The following is a 26,136-nucleotide window of genomic DNA, read 5'->3' on the forward strand; positions in this document are numbered from 1 at the left end:
TGATGGCAACTAACCACAGAATATAGATGTTTGAGAAAAACAAAAACAAAATGAAAAGAAAAAGCATGAACAGGAGCACAGTCCACATCTTAACATTGTGACTAGAAGCAATGTAATTAATGTTGGCCTTCTTTCATTTAATAATATTTAATATATATCTAGTCAAGACAATCAAGATTAATAAATTATAAAAGGTGACACCAACTGTTCTGTACATACTGTAAAGGTTGACACAAGTGTTTCGATAGAGTAAATAAATGTGTTTTGACGTACTCTATAATGCATGTATTCATGATGCACTGATGCAAGCATTCCAGATATTACATTGCACAGGAATTGTATTGACACATAAGTACTGTATGGTTAGTCCAGATTTGGTTATTCAGATTTGGATCACATAATTACACTTTCAATTTCATGGTCTGGAAAATCTGTTATGTTAGTCTTATGTTTCATTTATTTCTAGACACAGGATATTTGTCTGAAAAGTTAGGATACATTAACTTATACATTTTTATTACTTTTTTTTAGACTGCAAGCAATGATCCTGTTGTGCAAAACAAAAATGTAGTGGACTGCACTGCTGCTCTGTGCACAGGTGGACAAATATAAAGTGAGACATAGAGGATGGAGGTGGGAACAGGCAAATGTGTTTTTCATGCTCTATTACCTAGACCTGTGGCTTCAGTAAAATTTTCTGCCAACAAAAAGAACAGAAGAGCCAATGAAGAGGGAACATGTATTATACAGAAGATGGTGACAAAAATTTTAAAAGATAAATAAAACAAATATATTTATACTCATACAGTCCCCTTAAGTAGCTTGGTTTCATTTGCTCCCGTTTGAAAACACTATCGCGAGAGAGGTTCTTCAGTTATTTTAGTAGTTCTGCACTACAGTTTCTGGTTTATTAAATGTGATAGGCGGAGGTTTTCTTCTTATTCATACCCTTTTACTGTAAATAAATTGGTTCATGCAAAGATTTTCCACAAAATACCAGTTTCACGAAATGCCAACAACATTCTAAGGTGAACATTACTTCTGCTATCCGTATTTGTCAATGGAATAAAACTAGAGCAAATCAATGATGTAAGGGAAGGTGCATGCATCAGTTCAACAGTTTGTCAGATGTAGGTTACAAGCATATAGTATTAATCTTTTCTTTCCACAAAAATTATTAAAGTTGAGAGTTTGAAGGATGTTAAAGGACCTAGGATCTAATGCTCTGAACATTGGCAACTTATTCCTTACTTTTTGTATTTATTTATTGATTTATTATGTCTGCAAATCCCTCCTAAATAAAGCCATTGTGATTTGGCTTGTTTATTGATTAAATACTGTATTTCTTTTCAAACACATTTCGCCCTGTCACACAGACTGGACCATCAAACGCAGAAGGTAAGGAGAGTTTCCTCGCACTATTTACTACGTATTCTGCAGTGTCATTTTTGCCACCATATTTTTTTAGACAATAATAATAATGATACATTTTACTAGGATTGTTTGTTTAAAAATTGGCAGTGCAAATGTGTGAAGAGAAGACAGCCAGGTCATCTCTTGGGGTACTCAGTTGCCATATCTGGCTGCTCTTTAGCCACGACTACAGGGCTCCGTGCAGGTGTCCTGCGGTTATTGTCTGTCTTCTTTTGTCGAGACAGCTTCCTAATATGGTGATACCTCAAATGGATTAACTGTGACCATTACATTTTTTTTAAACCTGTCTGTATGTATGTGTGTGTGCGAGTGTGTGTGGGGGGTGGGTGGGTGGCGGGGTTTACTTATTTTCTTGACAATCAAATGCTAGGGCAAAATGACATTTTCATCAAGGAGCCCCTTCTTTTCCTACAAAAATCCCCTTTGTTGTCATTTATAGTATTAGTTCATGTACAAAAACATAATGTGATGAATTTAAAGGCTCTTATTCATTCTTATTATGAGGAGTGCTAATGTGTAGACAGTCCCAAACACAGACAGGAAGACAAAAGGTAAATCAAGTGCCATTATTGCTGTTATTGTTTATGGATTTGTAGTGACAAAAAATCCAGTTCAGATTTTTTTTCAGAGTTTCCAGCTCTTTCAGGGGGATCCCGAGGCATTCCCAGGCCAGTCAAGAAACATTGTCTCTGTTCTGGATCGTCCCTTAGGTCTCCTTCCGGTGGGACGTGCCTAGAAAACCTCACCAAGGAGGCGTCCAGCAAGCATCTAAATCAGATGCCCAAGCCACCACATCTGGCTCATATGGAGGAACACGGCCTCAACTCTGAGCCCCTCCCAGATGGCTGACCTCAGGAAACTAATTTCAGCTGCTTGTATTCAGGATCTTGTTCTTTCAGTCATGACCCACAGCTCGTGACCATAGGTGAGAGTAGAAACGTAGATTGACTGGCACACAGGCCCGGGGAAAACATGCAAACTCCACACTGGTGGGGCTAGGATTTGGACCGGGGTCCTCAAAAATATGAGACCAACACTCTACAGCTGCACCAATTGAAAGTAGTATCTGATTTAAAAATTGTCACAATGCGTCACAATGAATCCAAGACAATAATTGCTCCAACTATGACAGCCTTTCTTTGAGCTATTTTCTTCAAAGGCATTACATTATTCATTACATTCCTGGAATTGTTTACTTTTCAACCTTTTGCCACATTTCAGGCTTCAAACATAAAGATATAAAATTAACATTTTTTGTCAAGAATCAACAACAAGTGTTTCACAGCACATCCCAGATTTTGTGACATCGGAGGTCCGCCCACGAAATGAGTCTTGTTGCAGGTAAGAAAGACTAGGTCAAAGTTCACGGGCTTTAATTCATTAACACTTTTATTTTTTGGTAAAAAAAATCTAACAGGATATGCATTTTATGGAAATTTATATTTTTGTCTAGATAAGATAACTTGTGTTAGAAATTACACATTACATACACTTTAAAATGGCATAGGGGCCCCAATGATTAATCTGCAGCCCAGAAAATTACATCCTTCAACATGGCAGATCCTTTATCCAAAGCACGAAAATTAAGTAATGACAAGCTCTTTGATGCTGAAAGTCACATTTCTCCACCATATTTATGAGGGACACCTCAATCATCTTCTTCTTTTTCTTTTCCTTTCGGCTTGTCCCGTTAGGGGTCGCCACAGCGTGTCATCTTTTTCCATCTTAGCCTATCTCCTGCATCTTCCTCTCTAACCCCAACTGCCCTCATGTCTTCCCTCACCACATCCATAAACCTTCTCTTTAGTCTTCCTCTCGCTCTTTTGCCTGGCAGCTCCATCCTCAGCACCCTTCCACCAATATACTCACTCTCTCGGCTCTGAACATGTCCAAACCATCGAAGTCTGCTCTCTTGAATCTTATCTCCAAAACCTCCAACTTTGACTGTCCCTCTAATGAGCTAATTTCTAATCCTGCTCACTCCGAGCGAGAACCTCAACATCTTCATTTCTGCTACCTCGAGTTCTGCTTCCTGTTGTTTCTTCACTGCCACCGTTTCTAATCTGTACATCATGGCCGGCCTCACCACTCTTTTGTAAAATTTGCCCTTCGTCCAAGCAGAGACTCTTCTGTCACATAACACACCAGACACCTTCCGCCAGCTGTTCCAACCTGCTTGGACCCGTTTCTTCACTTCCTTACCACACTTACCATTGCTCTGGATTGTTGACCCTAAATATTTGAAGTCCTCCACCCTCGCTATCTCTTCTCCCTGTAGCTGCACTCTTCCCCCTCCACCTTTCTCATTCACGCACATATATTCTGTTGTACTTCGGCTAATCTTCATTCCTCTCCTTTCCAGTGCATGTCTACATCTTTCTAATTGTTCCTCTGCATGCTCCCTGCTTTCACTGAATATCACAATATCATCTGCGAACATCATGGTCCAAGGGGATTCCAGTCTAACCTCATCTGTCAGCCTATCCATTACCACTGCAAACAGGAAGGGGCTTAGAGCTTCTCCCTGATGCAGTCCCACCTCCACCTTAAATTCTTCTGACATACCTAAGGCACACCTCACCATTGTTCTGCTGCCATCATACATGTCCTGTACTATTTTAACATACTTCTCTGCCACGCCAGACTTACGCATGCTTTACCACAGTTCCTCTCTTGGTACTCTGTCATAGGCCTTCTCTAGATCCACAAAGACACAATGAAGCTCCTTCTGACCTTCTCTGTACTTTTCCACTTGCATGCTCAAGGCAAGTAATGCATCTGTGCTACTCTTTCTAGGCATGAAACCATACTGTTGCTCGCAGATACTTACTTCTGACCTGAGTCTAGCCTCCACTACTCTTTGCCATAACTTCATTGTGTGGCTCATCAACTTTATTCCTCTATAATTCCCACAGCTCTGAACATCGCCTTTGTTCTTAAAAATGGGAACTAGAACACTTTTCCTCCATTCTTCAGGCATCTTTTGACCCGCTAGTATTCTGTTGAATAAGTTGGTCAAAAACTCCACAGCCATCTCTCCAAATTGCTTCCATACCTCCACTGGTATGTCATCAAGACCAACTGCCTTTCCATTTTTCATCCTTTGTAGTGCCTTTCTGACTTCCCCCTTACTAACCATTGCCACTTCCTGGTCCTTCACACTTGCCTCTTCAACTCTTCCTTCGCTCTCATTTTCTTCATTCATCAACTTCTCAAAGTATTCTTTCCATCTATTTAGCACACTACCGGCACCAGTCAACACATTTCCATCTCTATCCTTAATCACCCTAACCTTCTGCACATCCTTCCCATCTCTATCCCTCTGTCTGGCCAACCTGTAGAGATCCTTTTCTCCTTCTTTCGTGTCCAACCTGGTGTACATGTCTTCATATGCCTCTTTTCCAGCCTTTACCACCTCTACCTTTGCCCTATGTCGTATCTCGATTTACTCCTTTTGCCTCTCCTCAGTCCTCTCAGTGTCCCACTTCTTCTTCGCTAATCTCTTTCCTTGTATGACTCCCTGTATTTTGGGGTTCCACCACCAAGTCTCCTTCTCCCCTTTCCTACCAGAAGACACACCAAGTACTCTCCTGCCTGTCTCTCTGATTACCTTGGCTGTCGTAGTCCAGTCTTCCGGGAGCTTTTGCCGTCCATCGAGAGCCTGTCTCACCTCTTTCTGAAAGGCTGCACAACATTCTTCCTTTCTCAAGTTCCACCACATGGTTCTCTGCTCTACCTTTGTCTTCTTAATCTTCCTAGCCACCACCAGAATCATCCTACACACCACCATCCTATCCTGTTGAGCTATACTCTCCCCTACCACTACTTTACAGTCAGTAATCTCCTTCAGATTACATCGTCTGCACAAAATATAATCCACCTGCGTGCTTCTACCTCCGCTCTTCTAGGTCACTATATGTTCCTCCCTCTTCTGGAAATAAGTGTTCACTACAGCCATCTCCATCCTTTTTGCAAAGTCCACCACCATTGGCCCTTCAAAGTTCCTTTCCTGGATGCCGTACTTACCCATCACTTCTTCATCGCCCCTGTTTCCTTTACCAATATGTCCATTACAATCTGCACCAATCACAACTCTCTCGCTGTCTGGGATTCTCAGAACTACTTCATCTAGTTCCTTCCAGAATTTGTCTTTCAACTCAAGGTCACATCCTACCTGTGAGGCATAGCCACTAACCACATTATACATAACACCCTCAATTTCAAATTTTAGTCTCATCACTCAATCTGATACTCTTTTCACCTCCAAGACATTCTTACTCAGCTCTTCCTTTAAAATAACCCCTACTCCATTTCTCTTCCCATCTACTCCATGGTAGAATAATTTAAACCCTGCTCCTAAACTTCTAGCCTTACTACCTTTCCACCTGCTCTCTTGGATGCACAGTACATCAACCTTTCTCCTAATCATCATGTCAACCAACTCCTGGGCTTTTCTTGTCATAGTCCCAACATTCAAAGTCCCTACACTCAGTCGTATGTGCATTCCTCTTTTTCTTCTGACGACGGATCCGGTTTCCTCCTCGTCTTTGTCTTCGACCCACAGTCGCTGAATTTCCACCGACGCCCTGCAGGTTAGCAGTGCCGGGGGCGGGCGTTGTTAACCCGGGCCACGACTGATGCGGTATGGGATTCTTTAGATGAACGCTCATATTTGTTTGGTACAGTTTTTACGCCGGATGCCCTTCCTGACACAACCCTCTGCATTTATCCGGGCTTGGGACCAGCCTACAGATTGGACTGGTTTGTTCCCCCATAGGGCTGCATTATGAGGGACACCTCAATGTGGAGAAATATTAAAGGAGACGAAGAGAATATGTAGTGTACAATGAACAGAAGCATCAGCTCATGTTTTTCTTGGTTTCCTCCGTCTGTCCATCACTGCTTTTGATTCATTCATAATTGTTAATTTATTCAGTTATAGGTTTAGGGGCTGAACTTGACTTTCCCACGGATTTCACAAATGTGTTTGAAAAGAAAAAGAAAACATATCGTAATACCTTTGTAACAGAAAGGGAGACACTTTTATCTTAATTTAGAGATAAGGCCAGGTGCCACATCTTGGATTTTGTTGTGAGCCAACCCAGACAAGACCACAGAGAAACACTAACCTTCATTGGCAAAGAAGGGGGATTCCTCAGCAACGACCTCGCCTGCTCCCATCTGCGTGAGTGCCGACAGATAGAAGTTGTAGCGGGTTGATCGATCCGGAAGACGGAGTGTGAAGTCTGTTACATTTGGAAGGAAAGTCTCGACACGAGGTTGACCTTGTCTGGATCCATTGGCTAACACACACACAAAGGGTACACACACACACACACACACACCACACACACACACACATACACACATACACAAGGAAAAGACAATTACATCATGGAAATCCTGCTTTACACGTTCTTGTTCTGAATGCAATTTCAAATGTGCAATTAATACAAATATAGTGTATACAGATAAGTAAAATTTAAGTATGAAAAATAAAAAGTGAAACCTATTTGGTATTTGAGCTTGTATCCAATCAGGAGGCCATTTGGCTCCAAAGGTTTGTCCCATTCCAGGTGAATGGAATCAAGACCTCTTCGCTTGATCCTGAAAAAACTGGGAGCATCTGGCACTACACATTCACAAACACAAAAACTTCAGGAGTTACTATTACAACTGAAAGAAGATGACAACTATGTGCTCAAAATATGTCAGCAATGCAATTCATATAGTATTTCAATGTTAAGGGGAGTCCAATAATTTTGGTAGTTGTAACTATTTTTCCATGCTATTATGTCTTTAAACTATATATATTTTTAAATGTTAGTTTAAATTGGAATCCAAACAACTACCTAATATATTTGTGAAGTTTGTGCCATATGAGACAACGGATTTACACACTTGCAAAAGAAATCCTTATCCAGTCTTTCTTTTTTTACCCCCCAACTTGTACACTTCATGTGGAAAGAAGACATTTTGTAAGTACAGTACATTATACATTATATATATTATATATATTGTACATTATAAATGAAGATTCATCACCTCCTTCTTTTGTGCTGAATTCAACAGTCTTGCTAGGTGGACCCTCGTAACGATTGTTGGCTACAACCATAAACATCTTGTATTGCGAGAAGGGCACAAGTTCACTAAGAATGGTAGATGGCTCAGCCACAGTAGTGTAGAAACCTTTGGTCTTGTTCTCCTTGCGAAACACCAAACCAGGGACATGACTGGACTTACGCCAGTAGTACAGCTAGGAGGGACCAAATGCAGATTGAAAGGGGATTAGAAAAATTGTAGGATTACAAAATTAGAAGTGTCAGAATAGTCTGCTCTCATTAAATTGGAGCCATGCTCACTCTGTACTCCTTGAATTCTCCCCGGAGTGAGATCTGGTTGACGGGCTTCCATTGGATGTTTGCTTTGGTAGTATCCACCTTGGAAACGCGCAGCTCAGTAGGAGCACTGGTGGGTTCTGAAGACATAAAAAGGTGAGAGAGACAGTGAAAACTAAAAAGGGTTCATTTTTATTCATGATAGATTAGCATCACCTGCAACCCTAGCAAGGATAAATGGTCGAAAAAATGGATGGATGGATAGATTATCATCTTGTATATAATTTGATCTATAGTGGTAAACACTAGTTTAAAAAAAAATCTCATTCAGTTATTTTTTCTGCCACTTTAACTTTTAATGTGGAAATATCTCCAATGCTATAACAGCCACAGTTGAAAAGTCCCATTTTCAAAAAGTTATTTATGAGTTCAAATTTTAGGCATTCGTAGCAAAGGAAATCATTGACAGAGCAAATAGTTGTGACCCATTAAAATACACTTTGTTTTATTATGCTAAAGACATTAACAAGTGTCATGTTAAGAACAAGACCAGTCGTCAAGATGTCCCCCTTTTTCACTGAGGACTATCATGGACTGCTGCAGAGGACGTCATTCCTGGAAATGATAATCTTCTAGTCTTGAAGTGTATGTAGATGTAAATGGGAAGTCGGGGAATGCAACCACAGTACCGGTGTCTCAAAGTGGTGCATAGAAGTGTGCTAACAGAAAGCCTCTTAGCTCAACAATGAGACAGATGTGGACTGTGGAAAAAATAACAGATCATCCAGCATTTCTTCATGGAATTGACTGGGAGCAAAGCCCAAAGATATGGGACATCTAAAAGGGAGGGCACAACACCAGCACATTACGGAGAAAACCGGCTGGCCTGTGTTGCAGGGTGCCTCAACCCCGATTGAGATGGTCGTGACAGCAAAGAGGAAGAAAAAAAGTGAGTGAGTCAACCCAAAACATTGATATCAGACTAACAAACTGATTTCAGCTGCTTTTACAAGACCCTGGGCAAAAATGCTCATCCCACACCACCACTGCAAGGTATGAAATTCAATCATACAAGAAAAAAGCGGGACGCGAAATGTTAATAGTTGGTGATGCAGCTGTCGAGGACCTCAAATATTTTTGCAGTGAGAAGAACACCAAAGTACTGTGCTTTACCAACGACATGGTATCTGATATCTAAAAAAATCCTGGAGATCACGAATCAGCACCCAACTGTGAAATCTGTCATTATACATACTGGGGCCCTGGATGTTCTCACGCGGAAATCAGAGGTACTGAAGCAAGATTTCATTGATCTCCTAACAAAAGTGCGCTCAATGTTTGGATGCTGATGTTTTAATAAGCGCACCTCTCCAACTTGTATGATTTGGACATGAACGTTTCTCGAGGTTCCATCACTTAAAGAAGTGGTTAAGTGTGTACTGCACTATTGGTGAGTTCAAATAGTTCAAATGACTATTTCTGCATTTTGTGGGAGGGCAGACATATTTACAAGGTAGACGGTTCCTGTCTAAATAGACAAGAGGTTGAAAAACATCACATTTGGAAAAATTTACCAATTTACTTCCGGTTTTAGAAGAGGGCTCCCTCTGAAACATGGATAGTGGAATTCCCACCAGCAGTCACTGTCAGGTGGACACATGTGAGACGTTGGGCTTTAAGGGTAAAAAGAGTAACTGTGGTGCGTTGTGTTTATATAGTGGGCCCTTAATTACACTGGGTCATATGTGACTCCATGTGTTCTCAAGGGTTAAGGAAGAAAATATGCAGTTTTTCCCCAAAAATTAGAGGAAGAAGACTTAAGGCGAGAGAACGTACAGACAGATTCATTAGCGTCATCCAAACAATTGGAGGAGCAAATGACCAATGGGATTAGCCAGCATTTTCAATCCCCCACACCCCTCCCGGCACCATTGAAGCCAAGTCCAATGCAAAACTCATTCTCTGTTAGGCCAAAAGCCACGTGAGATCTGAAGGATAGGGTGAAGACGATTGTCAATGTTGGAGTCCATCCCACAGGATGCCCATCTCCTCTTACTTGAAACCACCGTCCACTAAGATGTGAAAGGGCCCCTCCTACACCCATGAAGAATCTTATCTGTGAATCTGATTGATATCTGCAGGGACTTTTCCAGAATAACTCAGACCCCTTTAGAGATCATTTTGGAGATATTTTTCATCCCCGTAATAACAAGGGACATAGAGTTCGTTACAAAGATATGGCACAAAAAATAGCACTACAAACTTAGTGAGGAAAAAAATTTAAATTTATCAAAACATTGTCTCCAGTTATCTCTGTGAGACTGGTACTTTTCACTATCGGGTCACTGGGTAATAAATCAATGTTGAGTAATGATATCATTACAACATATGATCTGGACTTTTTGTTATTAAATGAAACGTAGTTAACAGAAAGTAGCTGTAATAGCATTTTAAATGAGACAACACCAGCAAACGTAAATTTTATGGCTAAGTATCAAATAGGGAAACAAGGGGGTGGTATTGCTGTTATTTGTAAGTAATTTCAGTGTAAATTTGATTTTAGTTCTTTTAAATATGTTTTTAGTCAAATGTGACCCAAAGGTTTTTGTTTCGATAATTAGCGCCCTCCAACATAAAATAGAAAGGTTCTGGAGGACTTTTCAGAACTGCTGTCAGTTATTTGTACTGAGTACAACTATTTTATCATAATGGGAGTCTTTAACATTTATGTTGACAATAATATGGAAAAGATATCCAAAGAACTCTCTATATATGGGACATATTTTACCTATCTCAATATATTAGTCCAACTTACACTTAAGGTCAACTGACATTAAGGATATGGCTATTTCTGACCATTTAATGTACAGTAATCACACTCTACTTCCCACTTCACTTCAGTGCATCGTTTTTTTCCCAACCCTGCCTCCTCAAAAAAAAGGCAGATCGGTGTACAGTACTCTATTATGGAAGATGCATTGATACAAGCCGAGTGATGGGTCCCCTGCACGACATTGAGCAATGAGAGCATGTGTGGATTTATCTCGTGAACTGATTGGCTCTGCATCATCAAAGCCCCACCCAGTAGTTTCCGTTCCACCCTTTCCCTTGTCCTTCCTGTCTGCCATTTTCTATGCTGTTGACAGAGTTCACGAAAACCTCTCTAGTTCACAATGAAACAAATGCACTGTGCTGATGCGAAACCTTCTTCCAAAGCGCCCAGGAAGATGATGACGATCGGGGAAAAAGTAAAACTTTTGGAAATGATCAAAGACGGCAGAAATTATGCTTTTGTGGTGCCATTATGGCATATAGGAATCAGTGACGTGCTCCATAAACAAGGATGTGGTAAACATCCGCAAAACTGCTTCAATATCTTTTAATAAAGAAGCGAGATGTGTGATGATGATGAAGCTGAAGATAGTGCTGACAAACCTCAAGCTGCAATGAGGGATTCATCCCCTCGTTAGACGAGGCTTTTGGGCAAGGTTGGTTTGAAAAATTTCAAAAGCTTTACCCTCTTAGAAGCGTGTGACAATATGGTACGAGGTGTCGAGTTTAGCGATCGTGTTGATGGGATTATATCCTCATACAGGGGAAATTTGAAGCAGAGGGAAAAACAAAGACAACAAGATATACCCTGAACTGGTTGCCAGCCTATCGCAGGGCACATGGAGACAAACAACAGTTGGACTCAGAACTACACCTAGGGGCAATTTATAGTGTCCAATTAATGCATGTTTTTGGGATGTGGAGGAAACTGGCATGCCTGGAGAAAACCCACGCAGGCACAAGGAGAACATGAAAATCCATACAGGCGGGACTGGGATTGAACCTGGGTGATCAGAACTGTGAGGCCAATACTTTACAGCCGCTGCACCATGTTGCCATATTAATTTATAATACATTTGTAAAACTATAAATAGTATATTGAAAATTTTATCATAAAAGATTTAACTAATTACCTCTTTTGTCTCAAATATGTCAAGTACAAATACTGTTTACATATTTTAAACGTTCTGGTCCCCGTATAAACATAAATCCCCCACTACTTCATGGCTGGTTCTGGTCCCAATTAACCGCAAAAAAATGATTCTTCTGAAGTTCAGTCAACCTCTATGTCTATTGAGAAAAGGTACATCAATTAGAGTACCGCCACTATGTTTATGGAGACTGTCGCTGTGCCACAAACTTTGAATGCTGAGACAGTTAATGAACTTTTGGAAAATTTCACCTGGAAAATCTTCAATATCATGAGTGCTGTTGCCCCTCTGAAAACTAAAACCATCTTGAGGTGACCTAAACCAGTGAGGAGGAGCACAATGATGATCAAGAGCTCTCAATCAAAATGTAGGAAAGCAGAACATAAGTAATAACTTCTTCTTCTTTTCCTTTCGGCTTGTCCCGTTAGGGGTCGCCACAGCGTGTCATCTTTTGCCATCTTAGCCTATCTCCTGCATCTTCCTCTCTAACCCCAACTGCCCTCATGTCTTCCCTCACCACATCCACAAACCTTCTCTTTGGTCTTCCTCTCGCTCTTTTGCCTGGGAGCTCCATCCTCAGCATCCTTCTACCAATATACTCACTCTCTCGCCTCTGAACATGTCCAAACCATCGAAGTCTGCTCTCTCGAATCTTGTCTCCAAAACATCCAGCTTTGGCCGTCCCTCGAATGAGCTCATTTCTAATCCTATCCAACCTGGTCACTCCGAGCGAGAACCTCAACATCTTCATTTCTGCCACCTCCAGTTCAGCTTCTGTTGTTTCTTCAGTGCCACCGTCTCTAATCCGTACATCATGGCCGGCCTCACCACTGTTTTGTAAACTTTGCCCTTCATCCTAGCAGAGACTCTTCTGTCACATAACACACCAGACACCTTTCGCCAGCTGTTCCAACCTGCTTGGACCCGTTTCTTCACTTCCTGACCACACTCTCCATTGCTCTGTATTGTTGACCCCAAGTATTTGAAGTCGTGCACCCTCGCTATCTCTTCTCCCTGTAGCCTCACTCTTTCCCCTCTACTTTTCTCATTCACGCACATATATTCTGTTTTACTTCGGCTAATCTTCATTCCTCTCCTTTCCAGTGCATGTCTCCATCTTTCCAATTGTTCCTCTGCATGCTCCCTGCTTTCACTGCATATGACAATATCATCTGCGAACATCATGGTCCAAGGGGATTCCAGTCTAACCTCATCTGTCAGCCTATCCATTACCACTGCAAACAGGAAGGGGCTCAGAGCTGATCCCTGATGCAGCCCCACCTCCACCTTAAATTCCTCTGTCACACCTAAGGCACACCTCACCATTGTTCTGCTGCCATCATACATGTCCTGTACTATTTTAACATTGAACATAAGTAATAACTAAACATAATAAATAAACTCCTAATTGACTATGACCCCCACAGACAAAGCATTAGTGCTAGACAGCAACATTTTTCTGAAAACATCAGTAAGAACTTCAACAATACTTCCATTCTGTTTGCCATGCTTGACAAGCTCACAACCCCTCCGTGATTCGGTGGATAACTCACAACAGCTGATAAATGCAATGAATTGGCTAGTTATTTTTTAATGAAAAATGCAATCCATCAGGTTAAATATAAGAACAAATCAGCAAAATGATGATATGTTCCTACATCTGAAGCTACACAGGGAAAATTCCATTACCATGTCAGAATTTGATACAGTTGACCAAAACACTGTAGATAAAAAAGATCAGCAACTTAAACTATCAACAACCTGTTTTGACTCAATACTATCTGACTTTTTCAAAACTCGTGAAATCTGTGCTGGCTGAATTGCAGCCAATAATTAATTGCTTATTTAAGTCTGGCGAATTTCCTAAAGCTCTTGATTAAAGTAGCTGCCATTGAGCTTCTTCAAAAACAATGGATTGCTGGACGCATTGATGTTAGCAAGCAAGCAAGCTATAGACCCATCTCGAATCTCCCTTTCGTAACCTAGATTGTTGACTGTTATTTTAATCAATTCAGCAATCCATAAATTTAAATGTACTTTTTGTCAAATTTCAATTGTGTTTTCAAACTCATCACAGTACAGAATCTTTGATCTGACTTTCAACAGTCATATCAAATAAACCACAAAAACTGGCTTTTACCATCTGATGAACATATCTAGAGTGAAGGCTTGTATGTGTCACGCAGACCAGGAAAAGCTCATCCATGCTTTTATCTCAAGTAGACTTGACTACAATAATGGTCTTCTGACTGGACTCCCCAAAAAGAGCATTAAATAGCTGCAGCTCAGGTTCTGACCAGAGCAAAGAGGTCAGAACATATAACTCCAATTCTAAGGTGCTTACACTGGTTTCCAGTCAGTTTTAGAATAGATTTAAAAGTTCCACTACTGGTCTATAAATCACTAAATATTTTAGGTTCCTGAATAAATGAAAGAAATGCTTACGGAATACAAACCCAGTAGAGCTCTGAGATCGATAGACTCAGGTTAAATAGTGCAGAATCCAAAACAAAACATGGTGAAGCAGCATTTAACTACTATGTTTCACAAAAATGGAATAAGTTGCCAACACAAATGATGTCAGCCCCAATTGTGAATGTTTATAAATCCAGGTTAAAACTTTTTTTTTCTCATGCTTTGTAGAGTATTTCCACTTTTCAATTATATTTATTGCACTGCATGCTATTTTGTAACTGTACCTTTACTTTCATTTTTTTGCTCTGTTTTTAATTTATTATTTCTGTATATTTAAATGTGTTTAATCATGTAAAACACCTCGACTTACCATGTGTATAAAATGCACTTATACAAATAAATTTGCTTTGCTCTTGCTTTGCTTTAAGAGTAAAGATAAAGAGCTTGATAAAAAAATTGTGAGTTGCATAGTTTCCATACACAGTTCTCTCTAACGTCTGTACATATAAGTGGATGATCCTAACTACTCATGAAACCCTTACATTCCTGTCTTTATACAATTGTAATAAATGTAAAGACAAGCAAGCAATATGTCATGAGATCTGATCTGCAGTTCTTTGGTTGGAGCTTTGGTAGGGCTTTGTACCCCTCTCGCCCTCTCTCTCCCTCCCTGTCTTTCTTCCCAGTAATCCGAACCAGCTCAGCTACTCTGCTGTCATCAATCAGCATTCATGAATTGCAAAAAAGCTTGCCAGATCCTGAAAACCCTTGTCAGAGTATTAACCTTCTCCCGTGGTACACAGGCCCTAGAACTAAGTTATGCCAGTCCTCACAATCCTTGTGAGGTCCGTGTTTTTTCTCCTCAGTAATCCTTCTGTGCTCCCCACCATGTTGACCTCTATGACCGCACCGCCAAGCAATCCACGCCACACATTCCCTCTCTCAACAACCCGCCAGTGCACCTCAAGGATCCATCTTCGTATCCTCTTCAATACACCTTTCACCACAAACCCCTTGCTTCTCGGTCCAGTTAAAAAGGTATTGTGACACAAAAGTAGCACTGATTTCACAAATTCATATACCTGTATATTGATTCATATCTACAGTAAGATAAAACACCATTGATTTTACTTTTTCTATATTGTGAATACAAAATGGCTGCCTCATCCTGGTATTTCAGCTCACAGATCTCTCTGGTGTATTGCAAAGACATAAAGAGGCTGTCTCCAGTGGCATTAGCCATAATGAAAGTTTGAATGACAAAGATTGAACTTTTGTAAAACAGGTAAAAAAAAAATTTTGACCACACTAAAATGCATTTGTTTTAGTTTTCAGGGAAAAAAAGCATACTAAGCAATGAGAGAAAATGTATCCAAAAATGTAACTAGCATCTTCAGAAACATGTTGCAAATCATGAAAGTACTTTGGAATATCTTGTTTTGAGGAACAAGTATTAATGTTTGAATGATAACAAACTACCAATAATGCAAATATGCTCATCACCAAAAATTAGTTTTAAAAAGAAATTCAGTCTTTATAGTTATTGATCAACTATATGAAGGTGAGTCATATATAAAAATGTCTTGTATAACCACCAAAGCCCTTCTCAAAGACATACATAGAAACTTATAACAAATGAAAGGAAAATCCAGATATCCTATAAAATAAAACAAAAGTTCCACAGAAATTCCCAAAAGATTATTCAGAGTTGGGACTGAGTGTGCATCTACTTACTGTCTTCTCCTGAGTATCCAATTACCACATTAGATTGTGGTCCTGCTCCAAGATCATTCCTGGCCTGGATTTTGATCTCATAGGGTACATAGGTTTCTGTGTTCTGAACAACATGTTTGGTTCCTATTATGGTTACATTGTTCCACTCGCCATCAGAATCTTTCTGTCTCCACCACACACAGTAGTGCAGATTAGGACCATTTTTCTCCAGATCGAGCAGGGGCTGAAGAAATAAACCAAAATGCAGTCACTGGAAAGTAGATGCCTTTTTATAAATATTTTCAAGATCCTGAAATTCATAACACCAGGTAGCACAGTTTTTGTTAACTTTGGTCTGAGAGCTGTTTGTAAATAATTTTTGTGTGTAACCCAAAACATATCTAAGTTTTTCCCTACCACATCAAGTTTTTGAAATAAGTTATAACCAAATGGAACAAAGGATATATTTACTGATGTACAAGTAAATAAAATACAAAAATAGAATCATGACAAGCTTTGGAAACTAAAAAAAATGCATAAAACAAAATACAGTTTACAACAGTATGCCCATGGTGACAAGGTTAAGAGAAAACCCAGCACAATTCTTCTTAATTTCTACTATGCTTGTTTTCTGTTTGCAGATATTGATAGTACTGACCTATTGGGAGCTGCACAACAGTTAATCAGTGGAATTTGCTCATCTGTATGGTAAGCTGTCGAGAAAACAATATTCGTGTGCTAGAAAAAATAACTGACTGCAATTTTGGAATTAGCATGCCATATTTAGTTTTAGCCATCCATCCATCATCTACCGCTTTTCCGGTTCGGGTCGCGGGGGAAGTAGCTTTAGTAGGGATACCTAGACTTCCCTTTCCTCAGCCACTGGAGGGATCCCGAGGCGTTCCTAAGACAGCCAAGAGACATAGTCTCTTCAGCGTGTCCTGGGTCGTCCTCGGGGTTTCTTTCCTGTGGGACATGCCCGGAACACCGAACCAGGGAGGCATCGAGGAAGCATCCGAATTAGATGCCCCAGCCAGCTCATCTGGCTCCTCTCAATGCAGAGGAGAAGCGGCTTATCACTGAGCCCCTCTCACTGAGGACCAATTTTCTCAGACTATCTCTAAGGGAGAGCCGCACACCCTGCGGAGGAAATTCATTTCAGCCGCTTGTATCCGGGACCTTGTTCTTTCGGTCATGACCCACAGCTCGTGCCCATAGCTGAGGGTAGGAACGTAGATTGACTGGTAAATTGAGAGCTTCTCCTTTCGACTTAGCTCTCTCTTTACCACAAAGGAATGATACAAAGTCGGCATCACTGCAGATGCTGCATCGATCGGTTTGTCGATCTCCCGCTCCATTCTTCCCTCACTCGTGAACAAGACCCCAAGATAATTGACTTCCTCCACTTGGGGCAGGATCTCATCCTCGACCCGGAAAGGGCACGCCACCCTTTTTCGACTGAGGACCATAGTCTCAGATTTGGAGGCGCTGATTCTCATCACAGTGGCTTCACACTCGGCTGTGAACTGCTCCAGCAAGAGCTGGAGATCACGGTTTGATGAAGCCAACAGAACCACATCATCTGCACAGAGCAGAGATGCGATGCTGAGGCCACCAAACCAGACACACTCTACGCCTCAGCTGTGCCTAGATATTCTGTCCATAAAAGTTATGAATAAAATTGGTGACAAAGGGCAGCCTTGGCAGAGTCCAACTCTCACTGGAAACTAGTCCACCTTATTGCTGCCAATGCGAACCAAACTCTGACAGTGGTCGGACTGGGACCAAAGAGCCTATATCAGGGGGTTCAGTACCCCATACTCCCGAAGAACCCCCAACAAGATGCCCCAAGGGACATGGTTGAAAACCTTCTCCAAGTCCACAAAACACATGTAGACTGGTTGGGTGAACTCCCATGCACCCTCTTGGATCCTGCCGAGGGTGTAGCACTGGTCAAGTGTTCCACGAAATGGACGAAAAACCTCATTGCTGCTCCTAAATCTGAGATTCGACTTCCCGACAGACCCTTGTCTCCAGCACCCCTGACTACACTTTATCAGGGAGGCTGAGGAGTGTGATCCCCCTACAGTTGGAACACACCCTCCAGTCTCTCTTCTGAAAAAGGGGGACCACCACCCCAGTCTGCCAGTCCAGAGGCACTGTCCACGATGTCCATACGATGTTGCACAGCTGTGTCAACCAGGTCAGCCCCACAACATCCAGAGTCTTTAGGAACTCCGGGCGAATCTCATCCACCCCCGGGGCCCTGTCACAAAAGGTTTTTAACCACCTCAGTGACCTCAACCCCAGATATACAGTGAACAAAATGAGTATTTGAACATCCTGCTATATTGCAAGCTTCCCCACTTAGAAATCATGGAGGGGTCTGAAATTTTCACTGTCCACTGTGAGAGAGATAACTGAAAAAGAAAAATCCAGAAATCGCAATGTATGATTTTTTTAACGATTGTGTGATACACCTGCAAATAAGTATTTGAACACCTGAGAAAGTCATTTGTAATATTTGGTACAGTAGCCTTTGTTTACAATTACAGAGGTCAAACGTTTCCTGTAGTTGTTCACCAGATTTGCACACACTGCAGGAGGGATTTTGGCCCACTCCTGCACACAGATGTTATCTAGATCAAACAGGTTTCTGGGCTGTCACTGAGAGTTTCAGCTCCCCTCCAAATATTTTCCATTTGGTTTAGCTCTAGAGACTGGCGAGGCCAGGCCAGAATCTTGATTTGCTTCTTACAGAGCCACTCCTTGGTTTTCCTGGTTGCGTGCTTCGGGTCATTGTCATGTTGAAAGACCCAGCCACGACCCATCTTCAATGCTCTGAGTGAGGGAAAGAGGTTGTTCCCCAAAATCTCACAATACATGGCCACGGTCATTCTCTCCAATACAGTGCAGTCTTCCTGTCCCATGTGCAGAAAAAAACCCCAAAACATGATGCTACCACCCCCATGCTTCACAGTAAGGATGGTATTCTTGGGATGGCACTCATCATTCGTCTTCCTCCAAACACGGTTAGTGGAATTATGACACAAAGGTTCCATTTTGGTCTCATGTGACCACAAAACTTTCTCTCATGACTCCTCTGTATCATCCAAATGGTCATTGGCAAACTCAAGATGGACCTGGACATGTGCTGGTTTAAGCAGGGGAACCTTCCGTGCCATGCATGGTTTCAAACAATGACATCTTAGTGGATTACCAACAGTCACCTTGGAAACGGTGGTCCCAGCTCTTTTCAGGTCATTGACCAAGTCCTGTCGTGTAGTCCTGGGCTGATTCCTCACCTTTCTAAGGATCATTGAGACTCGACGAGGTGATATCTTGCATGGGGCTGCACTCCGATTGAGATTGACTGTCATGTTTAGCTTCTTCCATTTTTTAATGATTGAAGTGGCGTTTTTTTCACCAAGCTACTTGGCAATTTCTCCGTACCCCTTTCCAGCTGTGTGGAGTTGTACAATTTTGTTTCTGGTGACTTTGGACAGCTCTTTGGTCTTGTTACAAGTTTGAGTCTTACTGATTGTATGGGGTGGAAAAGTGTCTTCATGCAGCTAACGACCTCACACAGGTACATCTGATTCAGGACAATACATGGAGTGGAGGTGGACTTTGAAAGGCGGCCTAAAAGGTCTCTGAGTTTCAGAATTGTAGCTGATGTACAAGTGTTCAAATACTTATTTGCAGCTGTATCACACAAATAAATCGTTAAAAAATCAGATATTGTGATTTCCAGATTTTTCTTTTGAAATTATCTCTCTCACAGTGGACATGCACCTATAGTTAAAATTTCAGACGCTGCCATGATTTCTAAGTGTGAGAATTTGCACTATAGCAGGGTGTTAAATTACATATTTTACTCATTTTCTTTACTGTAGAAGAACCCGCCTCAGAGCACCCGGACTCAGCTTCCTGATGGGAATGTCTGTTAGTGGAAATAAGGAGGAGGTGGGAGTTGAAATTCCTTCTGACAGGGGAATCTGCCAGACGTTCCCAACAGACCCTCACAATACGTTTGGGCCTGCCACGATGGACCGGCTAACTCACCACCAGGTTATGATCAGTTGACAGCTCTGCCCCTCTCTTCACCGGAGTGTCCAAGACATGCGGTTGCAAGTCCAATAACATGACCACAAATCGATCATCGAATTGCGACCTGGGGTGTCCTGGTGCCAGGTGCACATGTGGACACCCTTATGCTTGAACATTGTGTTTTACATGGACAACCCATGATGAGCACAAAAGTCCAGTAACAGAACACCACTCGGGGAGGGGGGGGGCGTTCTTCCCAATCACACCCTTCCTGGTCTCACTGTCATTGCCCACGTGGGCATTAAAGTCCCCCAGCAGAATGATGAAGTCCCCAAAGGGGGCGCTCTTCAGGACTCCCTCTAAGGACTCCAAAAAGGGTGGGTACTTCGAACTGCTGTTTGGTGCATAAGCACAAACAATAGGACTCCTCCCCCTACCTGAAGGCGGAGGGAGGCTACCCTCTCATCCACCGGGGTAAATCCCAACGTACGGGCCCCGAACCGAGGGGCAATAAGTATACCCACACGTGCTCGGCGTCTCTCGTCGTGGGCAACTCCAGAGTGGAACAGAGTCCAACCATTCTCAAGAAGAGTGGTGCCAGAGCCCGAGCAGTACGTCATCGCGAGTCCGACTATATTTAGTCGGAACTTTTCGATCTTCACGCATCAACTTGGGGTCCATCCCTGCCATGTCCATAGAGCTAGTCTCTATAGTCAGGGATCGGATCGCCAAGAATCCCACCTTTGGCCACCGCCCAGCTCATTTCCCACCCGACCCCTATGGCCCCTCTCACAGGTGGTGAGCCCATGGGAAGGGGGACCCATGTTACCCTTTCGGGCTGTGCACGGCCAAGCCCCGTAGGTGCAGGCCTGGCCACCATGTGCTCACCTTCGAGCCCCACCTGAAGGCCTGGCTCCAGAGGGGTGCCCCGGTGACCCGCGTCCGGGCAAGGGACCAGTGTCCAATTTTTGTACTCGTCGTAGGGGTTTTGGAGTCATACTTTGTCTGCTCCCTCACCAAGGACCTTTTTGCCATGGGTGACCCTACCAGGGGCATGAAGCCCAGGACAGCTTAGCTCCTAGGATCATCGGGACACACAAACCCCTCCACCACGATAAGATTATTTCACCACCACCTCCAATATACCACCTCTAATCTACTTCCTGTTGTAGTAGATCCCAATTTATTTCAAGTTTTAAGTTTCATTGTACCTGTACTATTTTTACTCATTGAATGAGAGACCAGAAATTGTTTTGTTTTTGTTTTTTAGTTTTTATTGCATGTGCTTTATATTTGATCACTGAGACAGTTCTCAGCTGTGCCTTACATACCCATAGAAAGACATATTTATTTAGGCACATTATGTAAATATTTTTTTCATGGTGTCACGGTGTGCAACAGGTCAGACCATAGGCCTCACAGTTCTGGGTATCAGGGTTGAAATCCCGGCCCTGCCTGTGGCGAGTTTGCATGTACTCCTGGTGCCTCCATGGGTTTTGTCCAAGCACTTTGGTTTCCTCACACATCCCAAAAACATACATTAATTGTTTAAACTGCTGGTGTCATTGTGAGTGTACATGGCTGTTTGTTTCTGTGTGCAGTCCAATTGCCTGGCAACCAGTCTAGGGTTTACTCCGCCTCCTACACATCGATAGCTGGGATACGCTCCAGCTCTCATGTGACCCTTGTAATGATAAGTGGCTCAGATAATGAATGGATGGTCATTTTTTAATAACTATCTTTCTGTAAATACCAATACTCAGATGCAGTATTTTCACTTGTCATTGTCTTAAAAAAACATCCAAACTCTCAATCTTGAGGGATAATTCTATGGCTGCCATAGTGTGAGGGAAGGGGCAGTTTTACAACAATTTTCATCCATCCATCCATCCATCCATTTTCTGAGCCGCTTATCCTCATGTGGGTCACAGGATTGCTGGAGCCTGTACCAGCTGTCATCGGGCAGGAGGCAGGGTACACCGTGAACTGGTTGTCAGCCAATTGCAGGGCAGATGGAGACAGACAACAGTCGCACTCACAATGAGACTTATGGGCAATTTAGAGTGTCTTATTAATGCATGTTTTGGGGATGTGGGAGGAAACCGGAGTGCCCAGAGATAACTCATCCAGGCATGGGAAGAACATGCAAATTTCACATAGGCAGGATTGGGATTCAAACCCAGGTCCTCAGAACTGTGAGGTCAACGTTTTACAGCTGCCCCACTGTGCCTTTCAGACATGTAAAAATGATAGATGATGTGGGGACAGGCCAATGGTATAGCACCTGCAAAATCCATCACTCTAGTCGACAGTTCAGTGCCAAGCTTTAAGAACAGTGAGAGCTTCAACATTACTTCCGATCTTCCATCGATCCATTTTCTTACCCGCAAGTGCTGGAACCTAGCACAGCTGTCAACGGGCAGGAGGCGGGGTACACCCTGAACTGGTTGCCAGCCAGGGCACACAGAGACAAACAGATGCACTCACAATCACACCTAGGGACAATTTAGAGTCTCCAATTAATGTTGCATGTTTTTGGGATGTGGGAGGAAACCACAGTGCCCGGAGAAAACGCACGCAGACACAGGGAAAACATGCAAACTCCACACAGCGAGGGCTGCGATTGAACCCGGGCCCTCAGAACTGTGAGGCCAATGCTTTTCAGCTGAGTCACTGTCACCCACTTCTGAGCTACCATTGATAAAGATTTTGCTTAATTAAATTATAACGTTAAATTCTTATTCAACAAACCCTAATCGTAGAGTACTGTACTGTGATTTGACGAGTGCTGGCACATACAATGTATTCTTCCTTTACATTTTGTGGACTTTAGTTCCCCTTTTATTTCGAAAAATACTTGACTGTGTGTTCTTGAATTCATGTTGGTTGTCTTGAATGTAAACAGGAGCTTCTGACTGAATAAGGTATAGCCATGAGGACTGATGAGATGTATACACCTCTGTCTCCTCCCCTACCATTGTCTCCTGGTCATCTGTATTATCAGACAATTAATTCACAGGCATATTTTTATACATTGAGTAGGGCAGGCATCAGCAGGAGATAGGTATGTGACGACAAACAGAAGAGATTCATTTAAGGTTTAAAATTGCCCAGAGAAATGTAGCTTCTGAGGAGGCTACTATGGTATGCTATCATAAAGGTAGCTTGGCTACCTAAACTCTATTTGATGTTGAAAATTGCATTACGACCACACTACTGAGAAATGTAAGTTAATCTAGTACCACCACTGTTTTACATCGCCACTGTCCAACACTGTTGATTACACTATTCACATTCATAACATACCAAAAAATGTTTGGTATGTTATGAATGGAACTGGTGTAAGAGTATACAGGATGTGTTTACGTGATTTTTTATATAAAAAGTTTTATATGATACGCAATCCCAATTTGAATTCTCACATGATGTACTGCTAATGCCCAGCATGCACATAACTTACCTCCCAAGTGATCTCCATGTTGTTTTTCTCTGAGCCCCAGCCTCGAAGGCCTCTGGGTATGACATCAGGAGCTTTATATGAAATATAAATATCTCCTCACCATCAGACAATAACAGATACAATAATTATAACAGGTAAAGGTGATTTGTAGTCTTTTAGAGTCTATTCTTGGTGAGTAATATAATTAGTTTGCTGTTATCTTTAAGACCACTTTTTTAATCGAGCTACTCCCAAGGGTTAGGGTTAGGGTTAGGGTTAGCTATGCTACTCACCAGCGCTGCTTGTATGATATTTTGGTGAGGGGTGGCTTGCTTCGCTATGGCCCACTGCATTAATGGCGATAACTCTGAACTGGTAGTTGACAAAAGGAGCAAGCTGCAAAATGACAGAGTTGAGGTCCCCTGGATAGGTGGCCAGGTCCTGCCATCTACCTGGCTCCCAGCGGTCCTCCTCAAACTGCACCAAAAATTCTACAAAGACACAAAACAAAAAAATCTGACTTAACAATTTTTTTGTTTTCATCTCCATTTTTTACCCAAGTACTCTACCCGTGATGTTTTCCTTAGCCCTGCCAAGTTTGAAACCATGAGCTAATTTGAATTGCCATTTAATGGATTATGAAAAAAAATACACAACACATTTTATTTTATTCGTGGGGAAGGGTGGCTGAGCAACAGATTATTTTCGTCAATCAAAATAAAGTGGAGTTAAAGGGCCACTGTCATGAAATTGATGATTTTTAGTATGTTATTAATGGAAAAACAGCAGCCAATATGGGCCCATGTGTTTTTTCATCACAAAACATGATTTTGAAGTATAAAGCTTTTTGTAACTCCCGCCAAGAAAATCCTCTCGACGGATTTGTTTTCGAGAAGAACCAGGAAGTGACGTAAAGGACAGAAGCGCCCCAAGGTGGACTCATTTGTTTCCATTAGTTATACCTCTGGGAAGGTAGCTCGTTGTTCTTTCGTGTTAGTCAAAATGCCGGCTCGTTGCATTGCTGGACATTGCTTGAACACTCGGGAGGATGGATTTACCCTTCATAAGTTTGCAAGAGACCCGGTCCGTCGTGAAAAAATGGATTGCACAGGTGCAGAGGACGAGATCTTCGTGGGTTCCAAATGACAGGTAGGTGTGCAGACAGCTAATGAAAAAAATAGTAGTTTGGGGCGGACCATGTAATCGGTCTCTCATAACGAAACAAAAGATCCGCGTACAAAATGTGTTGATGTGCGCGTCGGATAGTGTTGGGCTGCTGCATCGCTTCGTTAGCAAAGGCTGCGCTTCAGGCTCGCGCAGTGCGGCGGCTATGAAGGACGCAGCACCAATGCCTCACTCAGCCGTGTGCGACGACAACGGAGTAAAGCGCCCCGGCTTGACAGTGTTGTTCATCGCGTACTGCGGGGGCTATGAACAACCCCCTAAAGCAGCACGGCTCGGTACCGTGATAAGGCACTTCGGTGCCGAAAATGAGCCACACCGCCCGGCTGCAATGAGCCACAATGGCTCATCTCTGCCGCAGAAGTGGATCGGACAGGGAGGCGGTTTGGCCGTGATCGCATATCATCTGAATATTGCTCGAAACAATAGTGTAATATTGCCCCGGTAACTTCACTCGGTTGTGTGATGTTCTCCTTTTCGAAAAGAGCTTCCGTGTCAGAAGGAGCGTGTTCATCTCCCAGAGTAGGGTGCACTGCGTGTTTTCATTGGTGAATGTCCGAGTGAGGTTACGGACAGAGGATGCAGCCAATATGGCGACCACTTGGATGTCATAGAATGACACTTCTGCAACTTTGCGCATGGATGACGCGCTCTCCGCTACATTTATTTTTTCGTACAGACATTGAAGTGAATCATGTTATATGTATTTTTCATTACAATATCTATTTTAGAATGTTTATAGGGATGAGACTTGACCTTTAAGTAGTTTAGAATAAAGAAAGAGTCACTGTGTTAGTGTACACACACCTGACTTTGGTGCAGGCACCATGGGATTGATTTCCGCTCAGTGATGGTGTCGATATCTGCCCAATGATTGACTGGCGACCAGTTCGGGGTGTAGTCTACCTTCGCCCAAAATTAGCTGGGATAGTTTCCAGCTCTCTCCTCAGATAAATGCAGAGGGGTTGCATCAGGACGGGCATCCGTCGTAAAAACTGTGCCAAACAAATATGAGTGTTCATCTGAGATGACACGCTTGGTGACCCCTAATGGGACAAGCCAAAAGGAAATCAACAGCAACTAAGTACTTTAGAATAAATCCACCACAAAAGGATGCAAAGGAAGCCCTGCACGTTAAGAAGCCTTCTTGTAAACATCTTATTTTTAGATAAATGCACAAAACTAGGCAATTAATGTCCATTTTAGAAATAGCATATCCTTTTCAAATGTCCTTTTTTGTCATGGCATTTTCTAGTCCACATCTTCAAAAGAGAAATTCTGCCATTTAACCGTTTTGTAAAAGATAGGTATAGGTTTGAAGTCATACCTCAGGAAAAAAACTAAAATGTAAAATAATCAAGTATTCATTAACCATAACAACCTTCACCCCAATCAGTCGAATCACAGACTGCATTCCCATTAGGTCCATTGGGTACCTGTTCCTAAGCAGGTTCAAGTTCACCATCACTTACAGACTGGGTCTGTGATCATGAATCAGAATCAGATTTAATGGCCAAGAATGTAACAACACAAAAGGAATTTGTCTCTGGCAGTTAGTGCCACCCTGGTATGACAGCTGTAC

The 26,136-nt window shown here is 42.2% G+C and overlaps 1 protein-coding gene across 20 annotated transcripts in view; it reads right to left on the minus strand.

Moving 5' to 3' along the window:
- The window catches only part of nfasca (neurofascin homolog (chicken) a), a 201,521-nt gene that overhangs the window by 49,018 nt on the left and 126,367 nt on the right, over positions 1 to 26,136 (minus strand). For 13 of the 20 annotated variants that reach the window (XM_061831670.1, XM_061831672.1, XM_061831682.1 and 10 more), the window contains 8 exons: positions 23,666 to 23,863; positions 23,394 to 23,464; positions 15,905 to 16,127; positions 7,797 to 7,912; positions 7,480 to 7,690; positions 6,944 to 7,066; positions 6,564 to 6,737; positions 671 to 697 (listed from right to left, as the gene is read on the minus strand). In XM_061831670.1, coding sequence (XP_061687654.1) covers positions 671 to 697; positions 6,564 to 6,737; positions 6,944 to 7,066; positions 7,480 to 7,690; positions 7,797 to 7,912; positions 15,905 to 16,127; positions 23,394 to 23,464; positions 23,666 to 23,863 — 1,143 coding nt within the window. The remainder of the gene's footprint in view (positions 1 to 670; positions 698 to 6,563; positions 6,738 to 6,943; positions 7,067 to 7,479; positions 7,691 to 7,796; positions 7,913 to 15,904; positions 16,128 to 23,393; positions 23,465 to 23,665; positions 23,864 to 26,136) is intronic. The other 7 variants (XM_061831691.1, XM_061831689.1, XM_061831688.1 and 4 more) reach the window with 2 other exon arrangements.

Source organism: Syngnathoides biaculeatus, chromosome 10 (genome assembly GCF_019802595.1).
Source record: "Syngnathoides biaculeatus isolate LvHL_M chromosome 10, ASM1980259v1, whole genome shotgun sequence".
In the NCBI taxonomy this organism is placed as follows: Eukaryota; Metazoa; Chordata; class Actinopteri; order Syngnathiformes; family Syngnathidae; genus Syngnathoides; species Syngnathoides biaculeatus.